The 26,448-nt window shown below is 45.5% G+C and overlaps 1 protein-coding gene and 2 long non-coding RNA genes across 6 annotated transcripts in view; 2 read left to right on the plus strand and 1 right to left on the minus strand.

Annotated features, from left to right (window-relative positions):
• The window catches only part of LOC136021247 (uncharacterized), an 11,631-nt gene extending 3,714 nt beyond the window's left edge, over positions 1–7,917 (plus strand). Inside the window, exons 1-4 of one of the 2 annotated variants that reach the window (XR_010615708.1) lie at positions 707–1,414; positions 2,490–2,595; positions 2,919–3,116; positions 3,248–7,917. This is a non-coding gene — a long non-coding RNA (uncharacterized LOC136021247). Of the gene's footprint in view, positions 1–706; positions 1,415–2,489; positions 2,596–2,918; positions 3,117–3,247 lie in introns of those variants that run through there. The other variant, XR_010615707.1, reaches the window with a different exon arrangement.
• On the minus strand, positions 9–9,116 carry LOC136021248 (uncharacterized). Of its 2 annotated transcripts, none has more exons than XR_010615710.1 (3): positions 8,818–9,116; positions 2,680–2,817; positions 9–225 (listed from the first exon to the last, which is right to left on the minus strand). It is a non-coding gene; the product is annotated as an uncharacterized LOC136021248 (long non-coding RNA). The 2 variants fall into 2 exon arrangements; XR_010615709.1 differs by lacking the exon at positions 9–225 and adding an exon at positions 718–1,286.
• A 158-nt stretch (positions 9,117–9,274) lies between these two features.
• Positions 9,275–25,854, plus strand: PRKAR1A (protein kinase cAMP-dependent type I regulatory subunit alpha). Of its 2 annotated transcripts, XM_065693254.1 has the most exons (12): positions 9,275–9,383; positions 10,937–11,000; positions 12,921–13,096; positions 18,179–18,352; positions 18,958–19,049; positions 19,235–19,296; positions 19,812–19,858; positions 20,457–20,615; positions 21,225–21,285; positions 21,556–21,677; positions 22,274–22,355; positions 23,399–25,854. In XM_065693254.1, the coding sequence occupies exons 3-12, from the start codon at positions 12,923–12,925 to the stop codon at positions 23,569–23,571; spliced, it is 1,146 nt and encodes a 381-aa protein (XP_065549326.1). In that variant the 5' UTR covers positions 9,275–9,383; positions 10,937–11,000; positions 12,921–12,922; the 3' UTR covers positions 23,572–25,854. The 2 variants fall into 2 exon arrangements, with proteins under 2 accessions (XP_065549326.1, XP_065549327.1); XM_065693255.1 differs by lacking the exon at positions 10,937–11,000 and having other exon boundaries at positions 9,276–9,383.
• Positions 25,855–26,448: the final 594 nt, after the last annotated feature.

A 26,448-nucleotide genomic window follows, 5' to 3' on the forward strand; every position in this document is an offset into this window, starting at 1 on the left:
ATGCGCTGCTGTTCATGGGGCCCACCCTACCAGGGAAAATACAAAGGAAAACACCCCCCAGTCCCCACCCCGGGTCAGTGGCTACATGAGAAACGTCCTGGAAGTCGGTGGGATGGCAGAGAGCGCACAGGAACGGCGGCAGAGCTGCAAACCCCTCATTAGATGAGTAATCCTCATGTGAGTGCTGAAGTCATTGCCCTGGATCGCTGGATGCGCACCGCAGGGCTGCTGGAAAAAGAGCCGCACGCAATACCATCCCAGTGAGGCAGAGCCCATGCGGACACGGATCTCTGCCTGGGTTAACCCCCTTCCGCTGCCTGTCGGGGAGTTTAAAACCTGTGACTGTGAAGATTATTAATTTGGGGGAGGATGTATGAAAATGGACAGCTTAAAACCATGAGCTTGGAGGCTGGTGGCAAATGGGATGAGTCCCTGGGATGCAGAGCACGAGTGATGCTGCAAAGGTGGCAAGGGAAGAACTTGAAATTCATCATGTTTTGGGGGGGAAATACCTTCTATTCATAGGGGCCTAATAGGGAAGCTCTACTAGAACCTCAGAATGAAACGGAAAAAGCTGGTTTTGAATGTCCTAAGACCATCCCTGCAGACCAGCATTTGGTTTTGAAACAGGGATGTCAGAAAAGGGACTTGTGGAGAAGGAAGAAGTTCAAACCCAACCCCCCCCCCCCCCCCCCCCAACAAACCAACCCAGGGAGTCAGTGCCTTGTATTTCAAGCCAACAGCTTCTGAGCAGCTGCTACAGTTGGGTGTTTGCTGCTTGGGTAATCACCATGAGCCAGTTTTAAAACGAAGCCTTGATAAAGCAGCGTCACAGAAGCATCTGAGACTTGGGCAACACAACTGTTTTCGCAGCTTGACTGATGCAACCCTGTTGGTCAATCTTCCTCTCTGCCTACAATGGCTGTTTAATTAGCAGAGGTGGGAGAAACAAACGGTTCTTGTCCTCTGCTACAGCATGAAAACCTTTGGTGGCCAAGATCTTTCTTGGGATCTGGGAATATGTCCTGGCAGAGACAGCAGTGAGCCCTGCAGGCACCAGAAGGACCCTTCTTGCTCTGATGCTTGCAATTGCTGGGAAGAACATATCAGGAGTTGGCTTCCCTTTCCTGACAATCCTGTGACTGCAGTAACCATTAACAGCAACAACCTCAGCTCCGTCATTAACTCTGAGTGTGGCCATCCCATTGGGAATGGTTTTCAGTGCAGCACACTTCATGTGACAGATGTTGGTTTGTGTTTTGCACTCCGGGTGTATGGATTCAAGCCTTAAAGAAGAAACAGAGGTGAAGAAGCTGAAGAAACAGAGGCGAAGAAGCTGAACATGCAGCCACTGTGTCTAGAAGGGCCTCTCCCAGCCACAGCATCCTGCATGTGGCCATTTGATGCAAAAAGGGTTAGGAACCTTTTGATGGCTTTTAGGCTTTTCCTGGCTCAGTGTTTAAATTGCAGCCAAGCTCTTCCCTCTCAGATAAAAGAATTGGTCTCTGTGATGCTGTGGCTGCCCCATCCCTGGCAGTGCTCAAGGCCAGGTTGGACACAAGGGGCTTGGAGCAACCTGCTCCAGTGGAAGGTGTCCCTGCCCATGGCAGGGGTTGGAGCTGGATGAGCTTTCAGGTCCCTTCAATGCAAACCAAGCTGGGATTCTATGATATGTCTGTTATTTGAATGCAATCTGCTACTGAAAGAAAGGTCCTGGCAGGGGGTAAATCTGCTAAATATCCTTCACTGGTGCTCATGGTAACTATGAGCTTATTGAGCGATTAGAGCCTTCCAGTGGGAAAATGGGCAGGAGGGAGCAGGCAAAGGTGAACGTCTAACAGGGACAGCACACGTTCCTCATAGCAAGGAAACCTCTAGGAGCTCCAGACAATAAATGCTGCCATCTGGTGCTGTGAGTCCGGCTGCACACATGGTTCATAACCAGTCTGGCATCAGTACACAGCGATGAGCACAGTGATGCTTCTACCCAGTGCTTGTTACATGGAGACAACGGTCTTTGCTTGCTCCTTGGATTATCCAATGCACTTCCACTTATGTTAGGGGAAAGCACTGACCTCGAGGAGCTGAATATTCCTGCCAATAGAATGCTATAGAAAGGAATGTGGGATTTAAACATTGTTTTTGATATCATGATTCCTGTATCAAATATATAAATGTGGAAAGAAAAACCAATGGGCAGAACATATTGGTGCTGGTCACCAGCAGGCTGGCTTGTCCTGCTGCATTGTCTGGACAGATGCTAACCTGGTGTGGGGAGGGAAAGGGGTACACCATAGAAGTGTGTGTGCCATATGCATAGAAGAAGTATCACTGCACTCTAAGGCACAGAAATCAGGAGAGATGCATTAAGGCCTTAAGAACCTTCTGCTGGCTCATACATAAGTCAGGGTGATGGAGCCTGATTCCACAGCCAGTCTGAACATCACCAGTGTTTGAGATCTCTGCTTCTAGTAGCTTTTCCTTTTCAGTTTTAGGTGCTGGCCCTGAGCTAGATCCTGCCGTTCAATGAGCAGCCCTTTCAGAACTGCTTGCCAAGGTCGGGGAAGAGCTTACAACCTAATGCTGCCTTCCCGTGTAAGTTGGATTAATGCTCCCTATCTTATCCTTGCTCTGGCAAATATCCCATTTCCCTAACTAGCATTAGGACATCACACTTACCCTGGCAATGGATTATCTCACTGGAAGCTTTCAGGAATAGGGTTGACATGCTGCTCACAGGAGTGGTGCAGGCTGAGGGTGGCTGAGCTCTTTGGGATGCACATGGGACTCTTGGAGTCTCTTTGAGAAGCATGAGACCTGTATCACAAAGAGGGAAGGGGTTAAAACTAGAAAGGGAAAACCTTTTGCCTTTGACTCTTGGATACAGCACTAATTGCAATTCCTCTGTAATTATCTAGAGATCAAAGAATGTGCAGACATGAGAGATCAGAACAGCCAACACAGCAGAGGCAGGCTGAGCACACCCAGGTCCCAACAGACGGAGGAACATCGGGTTCCTGCACAGCCTGGTGTGAGCAGACCAGAGGAGCAGCTCTGCTTTGAGAGGCTGTGGAGGGATAACGGGAACACAGGCTCCCTGCACAAGGTCCAAGCACGTAAGTCAGTCTCATGACCTGGGTGACTTCTCCTCTTCTGTGCTAGACAAGGAGGGGCTTTGAGGAGAAACAGCACAAAGCATTGGTATAATAAATACATTCACAGCAGAAACAACCTGGTTCTTGTTCAGACAGAGAATGCAGGGAGGCATCCGTGCTGCCCATGGGACTGTGGTGTATGTACAGCCAAGGTAACCGCAGCCACCGCTCTCCAGAGCCTCCAAGTTCACGTGGATGCAGCTTCATGACTTGTTTTGCAAACCATCCTGAACCAGTCCTCATGTAGCTTAATGAAGTTAAAGCTCATTCAAGTAATTCAGCCAGTGATGCCCATTACTGGAACACACAAACATCTCATGAGCCTGGATTCATCCTCAGCCCAGACAGTGCTTTTATCCCCATTCTACTCCGGGAAGGGAAGATGGAACAGGGCAAAATGACTTCCACAGAGAGGCTGGAAATGAGTAGCAGAGCAGGAAACTAGACCTACATACCCTCATCATCTTGTTGTTTCGCATTTAATGGTTGCAGCTGGAGAATTAAAGAAGGCTATATCATATTCCTGCGGGCACACAGCACATGCCAAGCAAGCTGACATTTCAAAGACCTATTGTTTTTCAAGTGGGTTCCTTCCATCTGGGAAAGCGTTCTATTATCTTGGGGGGAGAGAGGCAGAAACTTGCATCAGAAATCGCTTGATTCTGCAGCCAGCTTGTTAGATGTTGGTCCAGGCATTGTCTGGATGTCAGTCCAGACCAAGAACAGTGGATCTGACCGCCTGTGTGATGTGTTTACTTTGCCACCTGCTTTCAGAGACCAGCACATAAGCAAATGACTGTTTAAAATGCTTTTATGTGTGCATCTCGCAAGAGAACTGTGTCACAGATGATGCTCTGAGAGGGAGCTCTCCCCAGACTGCCTCTATGTTAAAAGCAGGGCAACTGAGGATTCTTTTCAATGGGGGTATTTACATTCCATTACAAAACAAACACTGGTAGTATTTCACATGCATTCCCAGAACAGAAGTCAACAGTAGCTGCACACTATCTCATTGCTCTTTAATTCAGTTTGCGTCAGAGAGATCTTAAAGTCAAGAATCACTTTTGCAGATGCTGGGGCAGTTCATGAACTGCTGGAGCTGCCCAGAGGTTGTGTAAGTTAAGGATGCAAAACAAAGGCAGTTCACATCCAAACTGCAGGAGGCAAAGACCTGCTGCTCTGCCTTCTTCCCTCTCTAAGGGTCTTTTATGCTGTCATTTGGATGCTGTTTTGTATCTCTCATCTCTTGTAAGGCAACCTAGCACCCCAGCCTGCATCTGTTATCCCACTGTGCTCATCCCTGTCCTCACTCAGAGCTGAGAAAGAGAGTCCTGGAAGTCCTTTAGACTTGTACATAGACACCTAAGCAAGCAGCTTCCAATACTGTCTGGAGGGTGCTTAGAAACTTCTCGCCCTGCTTTTGAGGTGCAGGTTAATTGCTGAGCTAGACTTGACTGCTTTAAGTCAAACGAGGGAACACTGAGTCCAAGCGAAACATGCTTGGACGGCAGCAAAACATTGTTATCTGTGTTAGCATTTAATCAGGGTATCCTGGCTTTTTCAATGTGTGACATACCTCAGATAATGACTGCGCTGCCTCCCTTATGCTGCTGAGCTGCTCGACACTTACTCAGGAGGTAGAATGTTCCCAACATTGCCCCTTGGGTGTTGGGAGCCTTCCAGCTGGGAATCATGCTGCGTGTATGCAGGGCTGTGTTGCAGCAGGCACGTCTCGCGGATGTAAATGGATTCCCTGGCTGGCCTATCTTTAAGATCTGGGCACTTCAGGGCATTTTTTTCTTGGCTCTTGGTTACTCTGTTAGAGTCTTACCAGTCGTGTTCTTCATGTAACATATGGAAATGATCTGAGGTCAGTTTTGCTTTGCTCCCAGCAGACTTGTTCTGTGCATGGGAACCGTTTCACACGCTGTCTGCCGAGCTGATGTGCAGCAAGACCAAAGGCAGCTTCCTCACAGCACCTTTCAGGGCACACAGTGGTTTCTCACCCATGGCACGGGTTAGAGCAGGAATCTCAAGGGCTGTCTTTCAGACTGTGGTTATTGATCGTATCAATTCCTCGCTCTGTTCCTTTATCACAGAATTACGGATGTTGATAACAGGTTTATTTCTGCTGTAACACATCCAGAGGCTGACACTACCTGGCTTTGTCTCTCCTCACATGCAGGTATATTGAAAGCTGTCAAGTTTCTGCAGTCAACTCCAGAGTCTGGCCTCAAGGAGCCTATTGTGAAACAGCAGTATGGTTTTTCTGTCTTTTGGCTCCTAATCTGTGGATCTTCCTATGAGTCACACTGGGCAGTCTCAGTGAGACATGGGGTGCTGCAGTAATAGTTAGTTATTTGCTGTGTTAGTTAAACAAAACACAGGAAGACATTCCCGAAGGCCACAGCATGAATTCTGCCTCTGGCATTGTCGTGGGCCGCACAGGGAGCTCACAGGTTTTAGCTCCATTGACTTTCCAATCGCTGATAATTGCGGATTTGGATTTTAGGGCTGTTGGGGCTAATGGCAGCTTCTGTTTGGTAGAAGAAACCTTTCAGTACCATTACAGCTTCTTCATTCCCCATTTACCCTTCCTCAAGATGGTGCACATGCAGCAGCCACGTGTTGGGCCGTGCCTCTTTGGACCCTGCTTGTACATCAAGGGTGATGGATTTGTGTGATTGAACATCTAGAACTGTGCATGTGGGTTGAACATTGGCTCCTTCAGCCTGACTCTTGCTTGATTCATTTGCTTTCAGCCGTGTCTGATGGTGGTACCTCACAGGCAGAACATGATGGTGTCCTCAGCAGAAACCCCACCACCGTAACTCCTGTGCAGCATCCCAGCTACGCACAGGCACTGTTGGAGTACCCATCAAGAAGCTGGTTTTGTTCTCTGCACATAGGGAGGGGTAGCCAACTTCTGTGCCTTTATCATAGAACTCGTTTGAACCCCAAGCTCCCCTATCACTGTTCTTCCTGACATTGCTGTTGGAAGTATTTCTCTGGCCTAGTGATCTATAGCCTTTTTCATATGGATCCAGCAATTCTTCAGCCTCTTTATCTTCAAGCTGCTCTTTGCACTCCTTTAACACTGCTCCTCGTGCCACCCTCACTGCTCCATGCAAGCCTTCCTACCCAGCCACCTTGGATCTCATTTACTCCCTTGGTGGATGCTGCAATGCTTTATACTTGCAGAATAAAACCAAGTCAGTATCTCTGTGGGGTTTGTACAATCACATGGTGGGGAGCAGAATAGAAATCCTTGATTTCTTCCCAGCGACCATTCTTAGCTTCTATTACTGTTGATCACCGTGTTGATAAATAGCACCATAAAAATTAGAGTAATAAATTCAGTCTTTGTAAGAGCTTCTGGGAAGCTTTGTTAAAAAGCAAACAAATTATCTTCCCACTTGGAATATTTCAGATGCTTTTTACAGACAAATTTATGGGTCTTTTACGAGACCAGGAGTATGTATCCTACATGACTTAACGCAAAATGGTGATGAGCCAAATGCAAGGGAATGATGAGGTGGCATTGTCGCCCTGCTGATGGAGGAATTGTGATGATCTCGAAGAGGGCTGCTGGTTTTAATCATGAAAATAGTGCTTTTGAATCCTTTGTATGAGGCTGAAGCAGAAGCGGATAAATACATCAGGCCAACCGTGGAGTAGTGCTTTACAGACATGAGTGGACATCCTGGTCCAGGTTCTCCATGGGATTTTGGTAGCTAAATCAACTTGCAGGGACGTAAATACCTCTGGACACTTCCACCCTGAATCTGCCTACAAAGATCATCCTTCAGGCAGTGTTTCTTGGTTTAAAACCGAGAGCAATCAGGCTGTGAAAGCCAAGAAGTCCTACCTGCAGCATTGTGCTGTGACACACGGTGATTCACAGCCCCTGGCTGGGGAGTCACCTTGTCTCAGTCACGCTCAGATTCCACCAGCGTTTGCCGGCCTCAGAAGCTGGATGTGCCACTGCTATGGACACGTGATGGTTACCACCACTGAAATCACTGCCATGCTAATCCAGTGCTTGCCAATGGGGTTTGAACCAGGACTGACTACTAAATTAGTCTTTAAAATGAATATAATGAATATAATACAGCATAGGAGATAAAATGGAGTCGTAAGAAGGGTTCCATGGAGTTCTCACTACAAGCCAGCAGAAGCAGCCAGCAGGGCTCTGCACCTTGCCCCCCTCTCCACAGGGACGTGCTGGCTGTGCGTCGGTGGATTCATTCCACTGGCAGCCCTGCTCCAGCCACAGCCTCAGGCGAAGGGTTGCTTCATGAGAAACTCTTTAATGCATGAAATGGTTTGAAATGAAAGTTGTGGGAATCGTGCTGACGGTAACGCGGGTTATTCACTGGGGAATGTTTCATTATTTCATTAAGGCAGTGAAGCCCAGGGTCTGACTGTAATTCAGCCCACACCAAACGGAGCAGGGCTTTGGTTTGAATTCCTCTTACGTCTTTAACAGTGAAAGAATTAACACATGAATATGGATACAAATAAATGAGAAGCATGATTTAACTTTCAGAGACAAATCGGTGCTGACACACAGAGAGGGAGCGGTACGTGGTTAACAAGGGCGACTTTGGGTTGGCATCACGAGGCTCCTTCCAAAAGCCTGTTATGTTCCCTGCCTTTCCGCCTGAACTCTGGCTCCAGAGCTCAGGAAAGGATTGCATCAGGAGCAAGCTGTACAACAGTATCCTGGTTTTCTTAATAAAGAGAATGTCGCAGAACAGGTTTTACGTATGGGGCTGATCTTTGTTCCAGATGGGATCTATCCCAGCACAGCACTTGGGACTTGTCCAAACAAGGAGGAGGGAGATGTGACAATAGCAGACAGCTGGCAAAAAGATAAAGAGCAACAAAACCCCAACAGAAATGTGTGTGTTTGGGGGGGGGAATGCACACAACTGCTTTAGAGTGTTCAGAAACTTACAGTAGTTTGCAGTGATAGAAAGAAATACTATTGCCAGGTGGGCGAGTGGATTTGGTAGTTACTCATGCTGTACTCTGACAGGATTTCAGGTATTAATAGAATATTAATATTAAACTAATATTTACTAATATACAAAAATATCGATTCCTTATCATTTTGCATAAATAATGATTTACACAATCTGTATAATTATTTTTTGCTTACAGAAAACTTAAAGCTTTTGGCTTGGTGTCAGGAAATCCTGGACCCTGGCTTCTAATTAACCTGTAACAGAGAAGCTATCAGCTAATTAAGGAATGTGAGCTCAGCGACCAGCTTTGGGCTGTTGTAAATGCAGATCTGAGAGTTAACCTAAGCTATTGTCCTTTATTACCCTTTATTCTTATTTCTGTGAGAGCTAGTAACAGGAAACGCTGTGGCACATGGTTCCTGGTGGCTTGTCATGCAAAAGCACTATCTTCTAATACCCGAATCTACATCAGACTGTGATTCCTGGAATCCCTTTGTGTGTTGCCTCTCCTGAATGACACGAGCACTGAGTTCTGGTTGAAACGCTCTCACATCAGCCCCGACACCGAGCCGGGTACCCAGCCGCAGGGACACCAGCCAGCGCGGTTCCGGGTTCAGTCCCTGCTCTCCCAAGCCCTTGGATGGGCTCTGCCTCTCCTTGCGCCAGAGCCGGGATCCTGGGTGACTCCTTACCGGCTTTAGGCGCAGAACGGGGGGGCTTTACCCGGTGATGGTGGGATCCTGGCTAACCGGGAACGCAGTTTGTCACCCCGGCACCCTGACCTCTTCACCCGCCAGCGCTCGCTAACGCCTCTCAGGCCGGCGCATCCGTCACCGCGAACGCCGTTTAGCAGCGTTTGGGTGAGCGCAGCGCTGCCCGTTGCTGCGGGCGAGGCCTGAACAAGCGAGAGGCAGCGCGGGTTAACCCGGGGCCGGGCGGTCCCCACCGCGGTGACCGAGCGGCCAAGGCCCCGCTCCCCTCAGCGCTCCGGTCCTGCCGCCACCGGCTTCGCGCGTCTTAAAGCGGCAACCGCTCCCCCCGCCGTGCTTTCCGCCCGGCTGGAGCCGCGGCGCCCTGCCCTGCCTCGCCTCTTTAAGGTTGCCACGGCGACGGGTCTGGGTGAGAGCGAGGCGCATTGACGTCAGGGCGGGCGGTGATTGGCCGCGCCGGTCGGTTTCCGGTGGGAGCCGTCGCTGAGGCCGCGGCGGGCCGGGACGGGCGGGGGGCGCTGAGGGCCCGGCGGAGGCGCCCGCGGCAGGTGAGCGGCGGGGCCCGGCCCGGGGGGGCCGCACCGGGACGGGGCGGCGGTGGGAGGGCGCGGGGCGGGCGGGCTGCGGCCTCGGGGGCGGGGGGTGCGGCCGGTGCCCGGGCCGGAGCCGGCGGCTCCCGGGCCTGCCGCGGCGGGCAGCGCCCCTTCCCCTGGGCGCAGGCGCCGTGGTTCAGGCCGGGGAGGGGGGGGGACCCCGCGGGTTATGGCGGGCCGCGCCCCCGGCGCTGCGCTCGGAGGCGTTCGGGCGCCGCGGCAGTGGCCGGTGCGGTGAGGGGCTGGGTGTGTGTGTGTGTGTGTGTGTGTGTGTGTGTGTGTGTGTAATGTGTGTGTGTGTGTGTGTGTGTGTGTGTGTGTGTGTCTGTGTGTGTCTGTGTGTGTGTGTAATGTGTGTATGTGTGTGTATGTGTGTGTATGTGTGTAATGTGTGTGTGTGTAATGTGTGTGTGTGTGTGTAATGTGTGTGTGTGTGTGTGTAATGTGTGTGTGTGTGTGTATGTGTGTGTGTCTGTGTGTGTGTGTGTATATGTATGTATGTGTGTGTATGTGTGTAATGTGTGTGTGTGTGTATATGTGTGTATATGTGTGTGTCTGTGTGTGTGTATATGTATGTATGTGTGTGTATGTGTGTAATGTGTGTAATGTGTGTGTGTGTCTCTGTGTGTGTGTGTGTGTGTGCGCGCCCCCGGTATGTACAGCCCGGTGCTGCCGGGAGCCGGTGCGGTGAGGGGCGGGCAGGGCTTGGTGGGGCAGCCCCGGGCGGTTCGCGGCACGGCCGGGTGCCGCCGTGGGTTAAGGGAGCTGGAAGGCTTCGCGTTTATAACGCGTGGAAATGCTGCAGCCCTCGTTATTCCATTAGTGTGTTCCGTTTCGGTTAATTCCCGTTGATATTCGGGATGCCCCATCCCCGGCAGTGCTCAAGGCCAGGTTGGACACAGGGGCTTGGAGCAAGCTGCTCCAGTGGAAGGTGTCCCTGCCCGTGGCAGGGGTTGGGGCTGGATGATCTTAAGCATCCTTTCCAGCCCAAACCATTCCATGATTGTATGATTTTCTGCACCAGCCGTGCTGTTCCCATGAGCAGCGCTGTCCATCAGCAATGCTTCCTCCATAGGTTGTCATTTGTAAGCTGTCACGGAGCCACGGAGTTCCTCTGGGGCTGTTAATTAGGAGTGACCTTCACTGTGCGAGCTGTCAAAACAAAAAGGAAGGAACTGGAGCACGTTAAGGAGCTTTTTCAGCCCACGTGAAGTCCCTCCTTGGTGTTTATACAACCCATAACACGTCTGCCTGGGCGTGCTTATGCAGGGATTAACTGTGACAAGAATGAGACCTGTTTGAAGTGTTTCATATTAACTCCAGTCCTCCTGCAGTCTCCAGTAGCGTAATTCAAAGGGAATGGTGTTATATTGCCCGTGTGGCTGCTGTTTCTCAATCTGCTGCCTCAGTAGGATAAACCCCATAATATAAGTGCACCGCTTGGCTCTTCAGTGACTTACCATTGCTCAAAATTAGTTTGACTGAATCCATGTTTCCCCTTTCAAAAGCTGTTCCTGGGATCAACATAACTCACTGCAGATTCATAAGCTGTTTCCACTGTCCCTGTACCAGGTAACTTGCTTTATATTTCATTAAAAATGCCCTGAGGAATCCTTTCCTATTTCCTTAGCTGTCTCACTGTTAGCTGCTTTATGCAAAAAGTGATATTAAATGTCTATTTATATATGTGTGTGTGTGTGTGTAAAAATGTGTTTTAAAATGGTTCTGTACCCTTGTGGTGGGTTGACCCTGGCTGGATGCCACCAAAGCCGCTCAGTCACTCCCCTCCTCAACTGGACAGGGGAGAGAAAATACATCAAAAGGCTCATGGGTTGAGATAAGGACCGAGAGATATCACTCACCGATTGCTGTCAGTGCCAAAACAGACGTGACTTTAATTATTACCAATCAAATCAGACCAGCATAGTGAGAAATAAATCCAAATGTTAGAAACACCTTCCCCTCACCCCTTCCTTCTTCCAGGTTTAGCTTCACTCCTGAATTCTCTGCCTCATTCCCCCCAGCAGTGTGGCGAATGGGGTTATGGTCAGTAACACACATTGTCTCCTCCTCCTGGGATGACTCCTCACACTCTTCCACTGCTCCGGCATGGGGTCCCTCCCACGAGACACACTCCTCCATGCACGAGTCCAGCATAAGTCCACCATGAATCCTTCCATGCGCTGCAGTTCTTCATGGGGTGCTCCAGAGTGGGCCCCTGTCTCTTCAGGAACAGAAGGTCCACTGTGGCTCCCCTGTGGGATCACAAGTCCTGCAGCAAACCTGCTCCACTGTGGGCTCCACGGAGCCACAGGTCCTGCCAGGGGCCTGCTCCAGCATGGGCTTCCCATATGGTCACAACCTCCTTCAGGCACCCGCCTGTTCCATCATGGGGTCCTTCATGGGCTGCAGGTGGATATCTGCTCCACTATGGGCCTCCGTGGTCCATGGCGTAGCCTGTGTTACCATGGGCTGCAGGGGAATCTCTGTTCCGGTGCCTGGAGCACTTCTTCATTCCTCCTTCACCAACCTTGAGGGCTGCAGAGCTGTTCCTTCCCTCTCAAGTATTCTCACTCCTCTCTCTGTCTGCAGTTGCTCTTGCCCAGTTTTTTTCTCCCTTAAATACATTATCCCAGAGGTCCTACTGCTGTCACTGATGGGCTCGACCTTGGCCATCAGCAGGTCCATCTTCGAGCTGGCTGGTGTTGGCTTCACTGGACATAGTGTAAGCTTCTAGTAGCCCCCCCCAGAAGCCACCCCTGAGGCCCCCCGGCTACCAAACCTTTGCCATGCAAACCCAATACAAACCTGAAAGAGGGAGGAAAATCCTGCTTAAGAACCCTGGCACCATAACAGATGTGTTTAAAGATGTGCACTTAATTATTTGCAGTTAGAGAAATAGTTTTGGGATTGCAGTGTATCTGTGGAGATACTTACGAAGTATGAACCAGTTTGAACTGGAGAGTACTTTTTAGGTCTCCTAATTCCATAACTTCCATTAGTGGACTCTGCCTTGGCATTTGGCTTCAACCACTTCCTAATACTTCTCATACTGGCCTCTCAGATTCCCAGCTCCCACCCACCTCTCTCTTGGCCGTCATCCCTATGACCCCGTACAGACCATACAGCAGTGTGAAGCGAGCCTCCAACCCTACGGAATACTGGGTTTAATAGCAGAAAGTTCAGGTGAAAGCTTCCCTGATTTTGAGCATTCACAGGGCTCAAGTTATAGAAGCTTTTCCAGCTCAATCAGATTCTTTTCCTTCAAGTGCCTGTGGCTGGGGAGCATCCAGATTTTTTATCCCTTTCCAGGTACTAAATAAGTTCATGGCTTTTACTTCCATGGTTTAGCTTAGTTGCTATTCTTGCAGATAAAGGTAGTTTTATGGTGTGATGTCAGTAAGATAATGCAGCATGATGTGCCTGACTGTATTGGGCGGCAGCATCTTTATTTCCTCTACTTATTTAACCTTCTCTTTCTCTTCTCTCCAGCCATGGCAGCTTCTAGCAGCAGTAGTGAGGAGGAGCGTAGTCTTCGGGAATGTGAACTTTATGTCCAAAAACACAACATCCAGCAGCTGCTGAAGGATTGCATTGTACAGTTATGCACAGTGAGACCTGAAAGACCCATGGGATTCCTCAGGGAATACTTTGAACGATTGGAGAAGGTAAAAATACAGAGCGAGGTGGGGAAGGAGAGGGGAACAACCTAATTTTACATCATCTCTGGGATATAGAGGCTGAGCTTCAGATTTGACCAGTGTTCGTATCAGCTGTTTGAAATAAGGACTGATGCTTTTGGAAGACAAATCCTATTTTCCAGTTTATGCCAGCTGATCACAGTGTAAAAGCACTTCTGTCATAACAAAGCATAAGCTGACAAAGAGACTTACCCAGCTTGGATGCAGATGTAATCCCAGTCTAATGCTTAATTGCAGAAGCTAATAGGTAGCATACATGATCGTGGCTGTAGTTAGATGACAGCTGTGGTGTTTGACCTTGATTAGACACTTGTGATAGGCATTTGATTTCTTATATTGAGACAATGGTTTACAGTAATTCAGGTAAGCACAGAATAGCAGGTCAATACCCAGCCCAAGCTGAAGGCAAACAGGAGTGTTTGCATTCCAAATCTCCAGGAGAGATTCTCTTGGGAGTTCGGTGTTGGCGTTAAGCTTTGTTGTCCCTCTTGCGTTTGTCCTCAAGGTCTCCTTGGTGTTTTTCTTGTCGTTGGAAGCATCCTGCGATGCTGGGAATGGAGAGCATTTTCTCATCCTGGTGCTTGTGTGTGAATCTCTGATTTCACATTCTTTTGAACTGTTCATGTTACATATTGATACCTAAGCAGACAGGAAAAGAAGCTGCTCTGAAAATGGGAGGATTGAAAGGCCAATGTGAGGTATGACAGCTCTATTCAGTACAGCAGTCATTTGCAGGTGCTGCTTTCAGTACTTATATCTTACCCTTTTTTTAATTCTAGCTAGTTTCTAATTGCTGATGTAAAGAAGAAAGAAATAGACACTAGCGAGTATAAATATGTACAATGGAAATTGCCTTTTAATGGAAATGTTCAAGGTAGATACTAGAAAAGGACCAAATGGTGCAAATTAACATATAGCTTACGATGTATCTGAGGAACATTTTCTTTATTAAGTGAACAACAGCTCTGTAATATGTCTGACTCATTTTCTGTGTAGTTTCAGAGAGAAACCAGCAGCAAACTAGGCAGTGATCAGGGTCTTAAGACTCCACTGTCCCTGCCTGTTACCATGCCTCCTTCCCTACCTTGGGTTCTGAGTTTCTGATAGATTAGTTGCTTTAAAACATCACCACAGGTGTTGACATACAAAACTTCACGAAGTGTACTGGACTTGGAATAAACTGTAAACCAGTCCATACCTTGGGATATAAAATGGGAGTATTTGGATGCTTTTTTCTAGTGGGCTTATGGTCAACGTGCAGGATTATTAATGATAATAATAATTAATTAGGGGAAACTAAATTTGTTTTTAGCAGGGCAAGTTTAGCTCTGAGCTTAAATCACATGTATTCTGGAGTTGAATAACTCTTGATGGTTTTATTCTGGTGCAGATAGGCTGTGCCTGTACTCGGGCAGCCCACAGGGAAGCTGAAAATAAAACTGGTTAGATAATGTGTTTCACTTTGAATTCCTCTTATGGTTTTGGTCAGGGTCTTTTATTCTGAGTTGTTGTTGGCATGGGTTATGTGTGCCCACTGGTGCAGCGACAGCTACAAGTGAAACCACAGCATCTTTCTTGCCTTGGTCTTGGTTTAACCAGGTAGCACAGCACCTCAGTAGCTATCAAGTACCGGAACAGTGGACATCCTGTGCTACATTAGCAAACTCCTGACATCTGTGTCTGGAAAGCATAAATGTGAAGTGCTGTTATTAACCAGCTCTAACCCAGAGCTTAGCTCTGGAAGAGCAAAAATGATTGAAACAGATTCTGCTTCACCTTCCTGAAGTAATGTCTGCTGCATCTGTAATAAAGCAGAGCAACTTTTCAATCTGCTTTCTAAATCTGTTTGGATAGAAGTTGAGGTTGAGATACGGTATTTAAGGTTGAATTTGGAAGGAAACTGAGGCAAGGTTGCTATTTTCTCTCTAGTTATCCTGACAAGTCATCTCTTCCACAGCGCACACACACAGAGCTGATTCACTGTCATGTTACTAAAATATGTTGAAGACGTTTAAACACGCTTTTGAATTCGTGTTCAGAAACATGGAAATGAACTGTCTCTGAGCCCATTGTAGCTGCTGCAGGAATTCAGATGTCTTCTGCTGAGTTATGAAAGCTGCTGCATGAATCTAATTACTGCACATTGGTTATATTAATGCTTTTATTTCGTCTGCTTGTGATGGACCAAGGCTTCTGCTCTTTTTGCTGTGCAGCACCAGTGCATACTAAAAGCTAATAGCCATCCAGTGCTGTGCTTGGCTGTGTAATGTAGCTTGAGCTATGGCAATTTAATGTAGAGATCATTATTAGAGCTTGCCAGAAGAATCTTGGATATTGGACATGGCTGTCCGCTGGAGTGTGTGTTTGAAATATTGTGTGCAATGCAGTTAGGTGCATATTAGGCTTTATAGAAAGCTGGAATGATGAAGTGTGACTGTCATCTAGGCACTGTACCTGCTCCCCACTACCCACTTTGTCTCCACAGATACATAGCTGAGTGTTTCCCTATTTTCTTCAGCATTTCATTTACCAAACATGGGAGTCAGGAAGGATGCGCTGTGCAATGTGAATTATGGCAGAGCTTTTAACCTTGCTTTTTAGTTTCTGAGTGTTGGGGTTTTTAAGATACGGGGGGGAGCTGATAAAGATTAAATTCTTATTACTCAGAAGAAACAGAGACAATTTCTGGTGTGATGACAGTCAGGGGGTGCCAGAGCATACAGTGTAAAACATCATTCTGGAATTGGGAAGGTCTTCAGTAGCTGATGGACTGAAATGTGAGTGTGGGAAGTCTCAACACTTGAATATCCCTTACTTGTAATAATTGAAATTGACTTAATAGTTGTTTCTTACTTGTCAGGAAGAATAGGATTTACAGTTAGTGGTCACTGACACTGAAAACTTTGAACTGCTTCATCAGCTGAAAGACCAGGATCAAGACTTGGGTGTAATAAAAAGGCTAACTTTAGTACTAAATGTTTTTAACATCCTGGTCATGGTTATACTGATCAGCGCAGAGCAAAATGAATGTCTTTGTCCATGTTGTGGTTAATTTAGACACAGCTTTTTCACTTCTAAACCAGAACAAATACATTTTCTCACTTACAACCTCTGGCTAAATTTGAGGGTGACTGAGAATAACAACTGCTGCTCTTTCTTCAGCTCTTAGTGCTATTTTTCTCTGATCTGGTGGTGGTTTAGTATCATAAATCATAAAGGTTTATTTTAAAAAGATAAATACATTAAAAGCCACTGCTATGAAAACAATGAGACTTCAGTATGTCATTTACTCCATGCCATAGTATTGCCTTGCAACGTGCAATGTGAATATAGGGAGATTTGTCTCATTAGGGATGATCTTCCTCTCAATGAGTGTGTACGTAGTCTACTTAGAATAGCTGGTGTATTTTAAGATAATACATTATCTTACCCATCTGTAACTGGTTTCTCTATCCATTGCATGCTTCTATTTAATATAGTAATGTTAAATCTCAGCTCAGGCAGAAGTTACCAGTTGGGTTCTTTCTGTTAGTGCAGGTTCTTTGAGTGGGCTGTTACCTGATGAGTCTCTTGTTGAACTCTTTTGATACATAGCTCCTTGCTAAGTGCTGCTGAAGTGCTGCTATCTCTGAAAGCCGCAGGATCTCAATACTTTACATTTTATGTGATACTGGAAAGAATACAGCAGCTGGTGTTCGCTTCTTTAAAGTGTCAAGGTTTTTTTAATGGGTTAAGTATCTCTATGTGGATGAACAGTGTGTTTCTGTGGTTGGTGGCGTTGCCCACTTTGTAGAGGCAGTTTAAACTGAACACTTAGGACTGCTCCAGATGTTTCTAACTTCATCTCAGACTTGCTTCTTTAAAACCAGGAGGAAGACACAAAGTTTTAAATACGTTTTGCTCCCATCGTTTTGAAATGTAGCACTGTTTTCTCAATGGGCCAAAAGCAGGAAGTGAAATGTAACTCGATGGATCAGTGCTTGCTCTTTGGCTATCTGAGAGGTGTAAAATGTACACTCACTGTAATGGTTATCTGATGTCCCTTTCCTCAAAGCACTGTTGTTATACATAGCCTCTGTGCACCTCCGGGGTGGAGCGTGGCAGCCAGGCAGCAATGTGGCAGGGACAGCTTCATCAAGGACACTGGGACAAGCCCAGCTTTCCATAGAGCTCCCAGAGAACAGATGACTCCTTGTTCTTTTAAGGCATGGCCCAAAAATCCTGTTTCCTTAATGCTGGGAAAGTCATTTGAGCTGCTGTGATGCAAATGCTCTGGCTCCAAGGTTGGCTTTTATGTTGTTTTTAATCTGATTGTAGTTGATTAAAGTGAATCTTCTGGTACACAGAATCAGATGTCTGTGTGTCTAGTTAGACTTCATTTTACTGTAAGTACACTAGTCTTGTACAGTATCACTACAACACAGCACTACAGGTAACTGAGGGAAATAAGGAAATGTGCAAAGCTGGCAAATCTGGGGTTTATGGAAAGATGCCTCCAGCATCCTTCCTCCAGCTCTTCTGTAAGCAGTGTTCATATTTCTTCCTCCCGAAATAACTGTTGGTTATTGAGTATCCAGTTGGTCCATGACTTGACCTTGTTTCAAAAGCTTCTCATGTAACATGGGTTTCTGAGGAATTCCTCTTCTGTCTTTCCCATCAAACAAGGCTCAACACCTCGCAGCTGAGGGGGAGCTGATAGGTTTACAGTGGGAAAAGCTCTCTAGCATTTGCAGAATGTCTTCATTGCCAGCTGAATACACCAGTGGAAAGTAGAATCAACTTATTTATACTTCTTAATTTATTAAACTATTCATGTGACTTATTAAAGTAAATACCATTGTGATATGAATGTTATGAATGAAAGGCATATCTACCATCTGTTCTGAAAGGCCTTTGATCTTGGTTACTGTAGTCTCCTGTTTCCTTAATGTGGGACTAACAGTACGCAGGAAGCTCCCTTGCATTGGCAGGCTAACTTGGAATGTGATATATAATGACCTTTTTCTGTACTGGATGATGTGACACAAACATGTCTTCCTTCCTGTTTAGGAGGAAACAAAGCAGTTGTTGAATCAACAGAAGTCTGGTTCTCGCTCAGACTCACGGGAGGATGAAATCTCCCCTCCTCCTCCTATGAACCCTGTGGTTAAGGGTCGAAGGCGGCGTGGGGCCATCAGTGCAGAAGTCTATACAGAAGAGGATGCCGCATCTTATGTTAGAAAGGTGCTCTGACTTTTAAACACTGCCAATAATAGCATCTACAGTCCAATAGTTTATCAAAGACCACCATCTACCCAGTGGATTAAATTGCAGCCTGTTAAATCTTATGGTAACTGTAAAAAGCAGACATGTGTCTAGCTGTTTAATTGGAGGTTAGAATAAACTGCCATGCAAGTAAACCATTTATGCGTAACTCAGACCTGTTCCCTTTGAAGTTACATATATTTAGATGTCCATATATTTGTATATTATATATAAAAACAAAGTGCTTCCTGTTATTCCACTGCTGCAACAACATTACATTGAGCCTAATGGCAGAGCAGACATGCTGCTATTCATAGGAAAACAAGTTGAACAGATAACTTGTGCTCTTGCAGAAAAACTTACAAACAAGGGGTGATGCTTTTACAGGTGCATAAAATCATACAAGATTTTATTTACCTCCTGCCCAAAGTGGCTATAAGCATTGACCGTGTTTGGGTTTAGGTCTGTAGTGCTTGAAAGAAACAGCCAGTGTTTCGTAGCAACTTAAATAGTTCATTTACCCTGGGGAATGCAGAAATTGTTGTTGGAGAAATTAATCTGTTAATTTTCTGATTCTGTCCTAGGTTATTCCAAAAGATTATAAGACTATGGCTGCTTTGGCAAAAGCTATTGAGAAGAATGTGCTGTTTGCCCATCTTGATGATAATGAGAGAAGGTAGGAAAAGATCTTTGTAGTCCTAAAGTGTCATAATGTACAGAGCTGCACGGCCTCTTTACAACAGTCCGTGTAACCATGCAGGGGTTATAGGAGGAGTAGTGGTGGGTTGGAGGTGCAGATGGATGAATGTGTGCATGGCAGCTGTCCAGGAGTTTGTCTAATTTTGGTCTCCTTCTCTTCAGTGACATCTTTGATGCCATGTTCCCCGTCACCTACATTGCAGGAGAGACTGTCATACAGCAAGGCAAGTGACAGTGTTTGCACTGATGAGTGTGTTGGAGGTGGTGAGTGGGCTCTGGCCTAATGCTCTTATTAGTTTTAGGGTTTGCTTTGAAAATAAAGCCATTGTCTGGCTGCAGTGACCCTTTGTTCTGTTACCTGAAGTACAGCTCGTACTGCAGTGAGGAGTGGAGCAATTGCAGGAAGGTGTGGTTTCATTGCGTACGTTATCTATTGGAAAGATTGTCCTTTGATGGCTCTGTAGCACACCTTATGTCAGTTTATGGATCTGGTCCACCTTTCCAGTGATCCTGGCAATGCTGCTGATTTCCCACATACCAGTAGATGTCCTCTCACAGGACTGAGCAGAGTGCAAGATCAGCACAATGAATTTTCCCCCTGCACACTGTGCAAAGATTCGTCTCTGTCAACCTTATTAGATTCTAAGCATCGAAGTAGACAGAGACGCCAGCTCTGTGGAATGTGTATGTTTGCTTAACTTAACTTATTTTAATGTGTATTCAATTTCTTTTTCTGTAGGTGATGAAGGTGATAACTTCTACGTTGTTGATCAAGGAGAAATGGATGTAAGCGTTTTTGGTAGCTTATTAACGATACGTTCCTTCCTAGCAGAATAGGCTGATATTTGTACAGCCCCTTCCTTTAGCAGGTTTTCTCATCATAATTTCTTATTGTAGAAGCATATTTTGCTTTGGATCCTCTTCGCTCCTTGGTGTCTCAGTCTGGCTGCACAGACTGTGAGTTGTGCTGAGTTTCAAAATGAACACTTTGGGCATCAGCGCAATACTAATGCTTTACAAGTGCAGGGTGGAGTCCAGTTGAGGTGTGGGACAGGCTTTAAGAATGACCAGGCTTTTGATTTTTCAGTCAAACTAGTCCATGGCTTTCTCTGACAGAGACTTTGTTCAGATTTTATTTCCTATCAAAGGGTCTCAGTGCACGTGATAAATGAGAGAGTCCGTTTGTCAAGGAAGTAGAAATTGTGGCTGGGACTGGGGTTGACTGTGAAGAGTTGATGAAGCTCTGAAATGGTGAACTCTGACTGCACAGACCTGAGAATTTCCTTTGCTGTAAAGGGCGTATAGGGCAGCAGGAGCTTTGTGTTGTCTGACCAGCTCACAGCACACTGTGGGTCTTGGCTTACCGCTGTGCTCTGCCTTTCAGGTTTATGTGAACAGCGAGTGGGCAACCAGTGTTGGTGAGGGTGGAAGCTTTGGAGAACTGGCCCTTATATATGGAACTCCCCGAGCTGCAACTGTCAAAGCAAAGACAAATGTGAAGTTGTGGGGCATTGACAGAGATAGCTACAGAAGGATTCTGATGGCAAGTATTCCTCTAGCTGATGTGTGGCTTATGCCATTGACTCAAGTAGCTGTGTGTATAACCTGGAATTATGCTTCTGGTTTTACTGTTCACTCAACTTATACTGGTCATTTCTGACTTTCTACCTGTGCATGTCCTTTGCTGGAGTTAGTTATTCAAAGTCCTGCTATCTCTTTTGTAATCGTAAAGCAAATCACTCAGCATACATTTTGTCAGGCATGGGGGAGCCTTGCATTAGTGAACAAACAAAACCAATACAGCATTAAACTGGACTAAAAATGTAATACCTACTGGTTAACTTGCCAGATGTTTTGATTCTGCTCTATTCTTAGCTTGCTATGTGTAAGTAGTGTGTGTGAACAGCAGTTGCAACTAAAGCAGGTATTGTGAGTTCTGGTTAGAATGTATTTCAGAAACGAACATTAAGGCTGCAATAAATGCTAAGTACTTTATGAAGGTTGCTCAGCTCTGAAATAATTAAAACACAATCTTGTGGGTTTGGGGTCTGAGACAGGATGTGGTGTGTCTGCTGAGTTTGTCTTGAGATTTGTTTGAAGCCTCATGTAAAATGTGAAGTAGAAAGAAAACTGGGTTTTGTTTTTCTTTTAGGGAAGCACTTTGAGAAAGAGAAAGATGTATGAGGAATTCCTTAGTAAAGTATCTATATTGGGTAAGTGACCAGATTTTTGTTCTGGAGTGGAATAAATTGCCACATTGCAATAAAGCTGTTACCCAGCATCGTTATGATGACGGGCTATTGCAGTCATCCATTAAGACTGACTGCAAGCCGTGTACTGCTTTTCTGCATCATTCCAAATCAACTCAGTTCAGGTCTTTGTCTGATACACAGATGTAGCCAGAAATCAGTTGACCTCTGTGTAAAGAGAGAGCAAAAAGCGTGCTTGTGTTTTGTTCTGTTAATGACCTATTAACTCTATAGAATCTCTGGACAAGTGGGAGCGTCTCACTGTAGCTGATGCACTGGAGCCAGTACAGTTTGAAGATGGGCAAAAGATTGTGGTGCAGGGAGAGCCGGGAGATGAGTTCTTCATTATCCTGGAGGTAAGTGAGCTCCAATTAAAAGCTCAAACTTTACTTTTTTTATTCTTAACATGGCTTATTCTGCCCCTAAATAGACACTTGGAGGAAAATATGGAATAGAAGAATGCACTTTTAGAGAATTCCTAAAGGAATATAATCTTGCTGGACATGCAGAAGCATATATTTAATTTTGCTATTTTTACAAATAATGTTTGTAGGAAAAAACAAGTTTCTGGCTGAAATCAGTGTATCTTTTACAGAAGAGTAGAGACCTGTTCTAGATAGCTAGTAATGTCTTGCTAGTGCTATCTTCTGTCTGTTTTGCTGTGGTGGGTTTTTGCCTGTCAGACTGTAATATTCTTGCTGTCATGAGGAAAACCAGGAAGAAGTCAGTGCTATGGATATGTAACTACCCAAGACATTTATGCTTCAAGAGGAGGGAGGACCAGCTGTTCTTAAAGAGCAGTCTGGTAAATTGGGCAAGGACTGTGACGTGGTTCCTAGGCTGAGCCATGCTAACAGTTATTTCTGCAAAGCAGCTGATTCCATGTGGAATTCAGTGTTTTTTTAAGTGTTGCTGGGAATTGCAGTTGTTTAATTGCTGTGATTTATTGAAGGGCACAGCTGCAGTGCTACAGCGTCGGTCAGAGAATGAGGAATTTGTGGAAGTGGGCAGACTGGCACCTTCAGACTATTTTGGTGAGTTACGTAGTGCCCATGATGGTTACTCACACAACTGTCACTGTTCTACCTGTGCTGTGTGGGTGATGGCTGTGCGTGATAGCGATGGGATGGATTGGCTTAATTACTGTTTTGGCTGCCTCTTGTGGTTTCACTCAACGTCAGGTGAGTGTCAGTCACTTGGCTTTCAGGTGTGTGTGGGGATCACAGAACTGGGATTGTTCTAGAGTGCTTTCATTTAGAAGGGGCCTCCTTTGAAATTGCATCACACTGCTCAGGGCTGTCCCCACTTGAGTCTCTTGTGTCTCCAGGGGTGGAGATCCCACAGCCTCTCACTGTTTTACCAGCCTGGTTGTGAACAGTTTTTCTTTATGCCTGACAAGAATTTCCTGTTCTGCAACTTGTTGCTTTCTCTTTGCCTTTCACTATGCAGAAGGCAGTCTAGTTTTGTCTTTATAATCTCTCGTTACAAGACAGCAATAAGATTCCCTCTTCAGCTGCCTTTTCTTCAGGCCAGACTAACACAGCTCTTCCAGCATCTCTTTGTCCTGCAGTTCTCAACCATCTGGGTGGCACTGCTGGAGTTGCTCTGCTTTGGCAGCACCTTGTACTGGGGACCCTGAAACTGTGTGGTGCTCTGGATATAGTCTTGCAAGTGCAGATCAGGGGGTTTTCTCCTTCTGTTGAATGTGTTCTTACTCAGCTAAAAGTTAACATGGTCTGTAAGTTGCTTCGGCTTGAAAATGCTTATGTATGTTGGCAAAGAAAAAGGCTATGATTCTGTTATAATCAATTGTGAAGACTTTGAGATAATCTTCTATGGAACTTGGAACTTTTATGAAACTTCCATGGAACATGGAACTAATCACTTGTCTAGTGCATATCAATTTGTTTTTGGATCACAGATAAGGACTGGATGTGTGTACTCATGGAGGATTTTGGGGTATAATGTAACAGTTTGTAACAGGTTATTCTGCAGCAGCTCCAAACGCAACAGGGTAATTTCTTTGGCTCTTTGGCACCTTGGTTTTAACTCTGTTCATGCTCTCCTGTTGCTGTAGGTGAAATAGCTCTGCTGATGAACCGTCCCCGTGCTGCCACCGTGGTTGCTCGTGGCCTCTTGAAATGTGTAAAGCTCGATCGACCCCGGTTTGAGCGTGTCCTGGGGCCCTGCTCGGATATTCTCAAGCGCAACATCCAGCAGTACAACAGTTTTGTATCACTGTCTGTCTGAAACCTTCCTCCCTACCCAAAACATGCTTCACGAATGCAGACTGCTTTATTACCCTTGTGCAGAGCCACATTGCCACTGGCATTTGCAGCTTCCTGTCTGTTTAAAAAAGAGAAAAACAACAAAAAAAAATGCTTATCATGGCACTATTTTTAATTTGGAGCATATTGGTTCTGTGCTCTCTCTCCCATTAAATGAATAGAACACAAGTTTTATGAAGAGGTTTGCTCTTACGGCTTCTCTCTGTGCAACAGTGTCCAACTCGGGCTAATGCAGCCTTGCTTCAGCGAGGGAGAGCCCTCCTGGCACTGTGCTCATTGCCATAGAGTAAGGAGGTGACAGCAGAGGGGGGTGAAAAGTACTTTTAAAGGAGTTTCTCAAACTGTTGGACAGATTTTAAGGCTGTGTTCATCATCTGCTGTATTTGTTTTCAAATGAGAACTGCCCTTGTAATTGAGCTTCTTGGGGGTTTCTTCTTTTTTTAACTCTCTGGGTACTGTAATCCTGGGTTCAGTCGTGAGGCATCAGCTGCTAAGAAAGCCACAGTTGGAATTTAACAGTATAATTGTTCCTGTGTCTGCTGGGTTGAGGTTGCTTAGTTATGTTCCTGTCAAGTGTAAAGCAAAGCTTCCAAGGTTACTAGTTCTGGTGAACTGCTGCAGTTGTTTCTTCATTTGCTGACTTGCCGCAACTGATTTTCTTTCTTCAGCCATTTACAACTCTTCCTGTTCAAAGTGGCAAGAACCAAATGTGACATTAAACGTCTGACTTTGCTCTGTAGTACATAGGTTGGTGTAAGAATGGTGCAGCTGTCCAGCTGTGAGTAATGTTCTAGTACTTAGGTTGCTGTAGGAATTGGAAGCAAACGTTTTTATTTCCCTGGTGACTTTTGCTTGCTTTGTGTATTCCTCAGTTGACTTTTCTGAACATCATCAGTTCAGGTGAACCCTTTCTTACCAGGGAAAAGAAATGTGGGGTCTTTATGGCCAGCACTAGTTGCAGGTGGTGAGATTGGTGGTCTAGATAGATGTCATTGTTATCGGTAGAGAACATAAAGCAGAAGTGAACGTTTTACCTTTCCTGCAACACTCAGTTATTAAGTTTTTAAATCAGTCAATGAATCCTGTATAACTGGTTACTGATAAATCTAGTTTAAACACAGAAGGTGCATTCTCTTTCCTTGCTGACGGAATATAACATGATGCATATTTCACACTCTTTTCTTTCTTTCCAAGTTCAATATGTTGCGGAGTCTTAAATGTATTTCAGTATTTACCAGCTTTGTGTTCCATTACTCTGTGCACACCAGTACTTCCCCAAAGTTTTTACGGAATTCCACGGTTCAATAACGGTAGGCAATTTTTAAGGTTTCCTTTAAACTGTAATTTATATAAAGTAGTGTAGGTTTGTATTTGGGAGTGACAGCAAGCGGTTCTGCATTCGTTGTGCAACTACTTCTAACGATGGAGCCCTCATTTGAGTTCCTTTCTGAGGTCGGATGGATTCCAATTCCAGACTCTCCAAGGCATATAGATAATCAAGAGTCTGGGAATTGATGTAGAACAATACTGAGGGCATCAAGCCTTTACAGAAGGTTTCAGGCTGTTTCTGAACCTGAAATCCCAATAATGGGATTTAAACACTTGTGATTTGAGTTCTCTCTTTAGGAGACCTTGAGCAGAGGATTTCAGCCACAGCCCTTAAGGAATAAGCAAAACCGACCTTTTTGGTTCTTTTGTTTTTGGTTAAACTTTCCTTAAGTTTTGACTTTATCCAGGTTTTTTGTTCAAATATGTTCTTTGTGTTACTTGAAAGCACCAAAACCGATGTAAACCAGTTAGAGCTCCACAACAAAAGGCACATTTTTTTTATATAAGGCTTTCTAACCAGGTTTCACTACTGCATCTTTTTAGCTTGCTGGTTACTCCCTTTTGTAGTTTTACCTACAAGATTTTAAGATAAATCAGCTAAGTCTGAGTTAAATATTAACCACAGTTATAGCTTTACCTTTGTGTGCAATTGAAATATGTTTGAAACCACAATTGGCATAGTTTTGCCTTAGCTAACATTCAGGGCTTTAGAAGTAATTCTTTGCTAGTCCACCTTTAGCGAATTAATGAAGTCTATTGCCCTAGAAAGCTATAGTCAACCAGAGGACCATTTTTGTATTGTTACCTGACTATATAAGTCTGATTTACTGTATGTGCTAATATATTATATTATATTCCTTTTGTTATAGATTGTCCTAATGGCAGGTAAAGCAATAAAATGATTTAAATTCTTAAATGCAATCAGTCTCTTCTTTTTTTTCCCCCTTCATTTTGTTTTCCCCACATTGTGTTTTCCTTTAGCCTTAGAAGAATTACTATGAACGAAGTGGTAAAAGCTAAGAAGCTTCAATGGATTCGCTTTGTGTTAACTCTGAAGGCTTGAGTTCAAGTTTTAGCTTACAGCGCAATGAACCCTGCCAGAGAGCTGGGTCTCCATGAGCCAACATGTGCCTGCGACCTGGGAACTTCCCCATAGTTCTGGCACGTGGTGGCTTTTGTAGTGAGAAGGTTCCTGTGTCTTGGTTAAGTGTTTCCTTATACCTCCTGCTGCCTTGATCTCATGTTAAGGTGGTTAATTCCCAGCCCAGGCACTAGTATTGGAGCTCATAAGCTTCTCTAAGTGGTTTTCTGCCATCTATGCATAATCTTAGTGAAGTTTGGAACATGTGATAATCACTCATGAATGAGTTCTGGCGGGCAGATGGGGAAATAGAAGAGGGGGATCTTCATACTATGATGAAGCAGGAAAAACCTCGAAGTGATGTCCTGAAGCTGCTCAGGCTGGGCACGTTTTACATCCTGCTCTGAGAAAGCTGTTGCCGTTTGAAGA

Source organism: Lathamus discolor, chromosome 13 (genome assembly GCF_037157495.1).
Source record: "Lathamus discolor isolate bLatDis1 chromosome 13, bLatDis1.hap1, whole genome shotgun sequence".
Classification (NCBI taxonomy): domain Eukaryota; kingdom Metazoa; phylum Chordata; class Aves; order Psittaciformes; family Psittacidae; genus Lathamus; species Lathamus discolor.